Here is a 3,246-nt window from a genome sequence, read left to right on the forward strand (position 1 = left end):
GTCCCACAGGCTCTGACCACAGCGCGCCTGCATACAGTGAATCTGGGAGGCCTTTGGCGTTCGCTATAGCCGTAGTGAATATTCGCTGAGGCGGGGTGGATTTGTGTGGCGAGCGATCGGGGGTAGCGGCGGCGTTCGCTATAGGCAGGGTTTTCGCTATTGCGGGGTTCGCTGTAGCGAGGGAAGACTGTACCCAAGGCCAAGAATCAGGGCAATCAAATGGGCATGATCAGCACTTGAAAGTTCTGGATCAGCCGTTCAGCTTGTGCTGCACCGCGGAAAGCCGGTCGAGCCGAAGGTGCTGCACACACGGCCACAACACAGGTGGTCTGGAAGGTGTGGCGAGGGCTGCGTACAAAGCCCGAATGTTGAGAAAGGTAGGGTGGCTACGTCAGCGCCCATGGCCCATATCATAAGCCGTCGAGAGGGATCATCTGGAGTGGACATGTTGCCGCATCACTGCCCAGCCAGATGTAGATGTGGTTGTTGCGCCCAGCGGGGGTTCCCTGCGTCCCCCACACGGGTGGCTCAGCGGGGAAACGGGCGTTTGCCCCGCCCCCTGCGCCCATCCTTAAAGCATACTGGGTGCCCAGCTCCCGGTCCACTCGACTGTACTCGGTTGCGCTGTGCATGTGGTGCCGCCCCGGACATCCTTCCTCGTGCTGGCTTCAAGCGGCTTGCGCGATCCCAACTATGTATTTATCAACATCATGTTGAGCACCGTTGAGCATGCGAGCAGACATGAGTGCTAATTTGAATCGGGGTGACGTCAGGAAAAGCTGGCTGTCATGGTTGACACCGTGATCCCACCGTTTTGAGGTCGCAGCATGCGCTGAGATCACCTATCCAACGCTTACAGGCTGCCTGTACCCGTAGCTTGTGGAGATCTGGCCCGCGGTGAGTTGGTAAGCTCGCGAATGGCATGTTGGGCATCCGGCTGGCCCTTCGAACAATCTCAACGGCCCATTTACCAGGTGCCATGCGCTGGCAGTCAGCTCTCCTTGTGCGGTGCTGGTGTGCGCCGTACCTGCCACTGCCGTCGCCGCACCTGTGTAAAAGCTTTTGCTGCCGCCCCTTGAAACCTGCTCTAATGATCCCATGCCACCACTCGTACCAACTGCAGGCACCATGAAGAAACGCGCTGCAGGCAACGATGCGCAGGGGCCGCACACGAAACGCATGGCGACTGCCCTGGACGCCACGGCACGCACGGCGACGAAGGCGATAGAAGCCGGCCGCATGCCATCAGAGCTCGACCGCCCCGTTGTCCTCTCGCTGCTGATGCGCGACCTTGCGTCGCCCGGCGCCTCGGCGGCCGCGGTGGAAGGCGCGTCCGGCGCGCTCGTCCAGCTGCTGGAAGCCGAGGATGGCGCCGCCGCCGCCGCCGCGGCCGAGCTGCTGGCGGCGGGGGCGCTGCCGGCGCTTGCAGGCGCCCTGGGCGCCACGGGCCGCGCCCCGGGCGCAGCCGCGCGGGTGCTTCTGAGCCTCGCGTTGGCGGCTGGCGACACCAGCGCACGATTGGCCATGATCGGGCGAATGGCGGACACTGATGGCATGCTGAGCGGCCTCATGGCCACCCTTCAAAACGAGGACGACCCTGAACCAGCCGAGTGCCGCACGCTGACAGCACACATCCTCAGCATGCTGGCATTTTCCGAGGGTGCAGTCGCCCGCATCGCCGCCCTCCCGGACGCCGCCGCCACGCTCGCAACCGCGGCGCTGTCAGTGCATGCCACAGGGGCAGCCTGCCTGCACATGTTCGTGACTCTGCTGTTACAGATTGCAGGCGAGGGGGCGGCGCGGGCGTGGACACCAGAGGCCATGACGCGTGTTGTCGACGTGATGGCGCTGGCGGCAGATGAGGTCGAAGTCGAATTGGCGGGGCTGGCAATGATCACACTGCAGCGGCTCGCACTCGCAGCCGATGCGGCCCCGCGCATCGCCGCACACCCGGCCGCCATGCGCGCGATGGCAAAAGCGGCCGTCGGCGCCGAGGACACGGATGTGCGCGGCGCGGCAGAGGCTGCGCTGCGAGCCGTCGCGCGTTGTGACGTCGAGGCAAAAGCGGCCGTGGCGTCAGCGCTCGCGGCGCGGCTGGTGGCGGGCGACGCCGCGTCGCGCGGCCGTGCACGAGCACTGTTGCGGGCCGCGCCGCTGTCGCTGCCGTCGCTGGCGGTCGCCGCGCTCGAGGGTGCTGTTTCCCTCGCGGCCGGCGAGGTGGCGGCGCTGAAAGCAGAGGTGGAGGAGCTGTGGTCAATCCCGGTCAACACACGCGCGGCGATCGTGGAGCTTGCGACGGCAGTGAGGGGTAGGCCTGGGTAGCTGCTTGTCACTCGTGCGGATGTATCTTGTTAGCACCGGTGTCTCTGACTGTGTAATCACAGCCACCTCATGTGTTGTGAGAAAAGGCAATAACGTGTGCATGCACCTTGGTCTGGGAGTTCTTTCTTGCTGCCGCCCTGCTATTTATGGGTGCGCGGGGTCGATGATGTACTGTACTCGCGTTTTGTCCTTGTATTGCTGTAAATTTTGGCTTTGGGGTGACCATGAGTGTACAGTACTCTGCATTAAAAAACCGAATGTGGATTTACTGCATTTGCAGTCGAGGAGGAAAGGATGCAAATGCATGTAATGTAATGAGTCTTTGCTTTGAAGGAGATGTGAAACTCGATGTCGGAGGTACTGCTATGCAGGCACGGTTTCTCCCTCGCACTGCTACGTGGCAGCACGGTACCCTTCAATCGACGAGGGTCTGTGTCGGGGGCCGAGCTTGTGTCACCCACATGAACACGGCATGTGTGCCCAGCAGGCCAGGCTGTAAGCAGAGGTTGTGTGACAGCAGAGCAACAAGGCTTGCAGGCCGAGTGAGTCGCGGGCTGACGTAAGCAGGCAGACGGGGGGCCGCTCGCAGGGGCCTCTGGTCCTGGCGCTCGGCCGGTCGCGTTCTTCACATGTGCACACCCTTGGGCTGCCCGCGCCACTGATGAGCTGCGTCCCCCGCCACAGCGGCGACTCCCGATGACTGTAGGCAGGACGCTTACCCTGCGGGGCCCGCCCCTGCCGGTCCCGCAGGCTGCGCCGGCCCATGCCACCCAGCTGCACATGATTGGCAAGCGCTGGCAAGCAATGTGATCAAGCAGCACACAAAGACGCAGCGGCCACGCGTCCGGCGCTCAGACAGCTCGTATGCCGCGGCCGGCCCGCAGGCCCACTGCGAGGTCTGCGTAGGCCCGAAAGACCCCAAAC

The 3,246-nt window shown here is 63.5% G+C and overlaps 1 protein-coding gene across 1 annotated transcript; it reads left to right on the top strand.

The window, feature by feature from the left end:
* Positions 1-1,128: 1,128 nt before the first annotated feature.
* MNEG_11035 (hypothetical protein) lies at positions 1,129-2,322 on the top strand (the record flags this gene model as incomplete). Its single annotated transcript, XM_014040493.1, has 1 exon — positions 1,129-2,322. One exon carries the CDS (start codon positions 1,129-1,131, stop codon positions 2,320-2,322), a length of 1,194 nt encoding a protein of 397 aa, XP_013895947.1.
* Positions 2,323-3,246: the final 924 nt, after the last annotated feature.

The sequence above is a fragment of the Monoraphidium neglectum genome (genome assembly GCF_000611645.1).
Source record: "Monoraphidium neglectum strain SAG 48.87 unplaced genomic scaffold scaffold02565, whole genome shotgun sequence".
NCBI lineage: Eukaryota > Viridiplantae > Chlorophyta > Chlorophyceae > Sphaeropleales > Selenastraceae > Monoraphidium > Monoraphidium neglectum.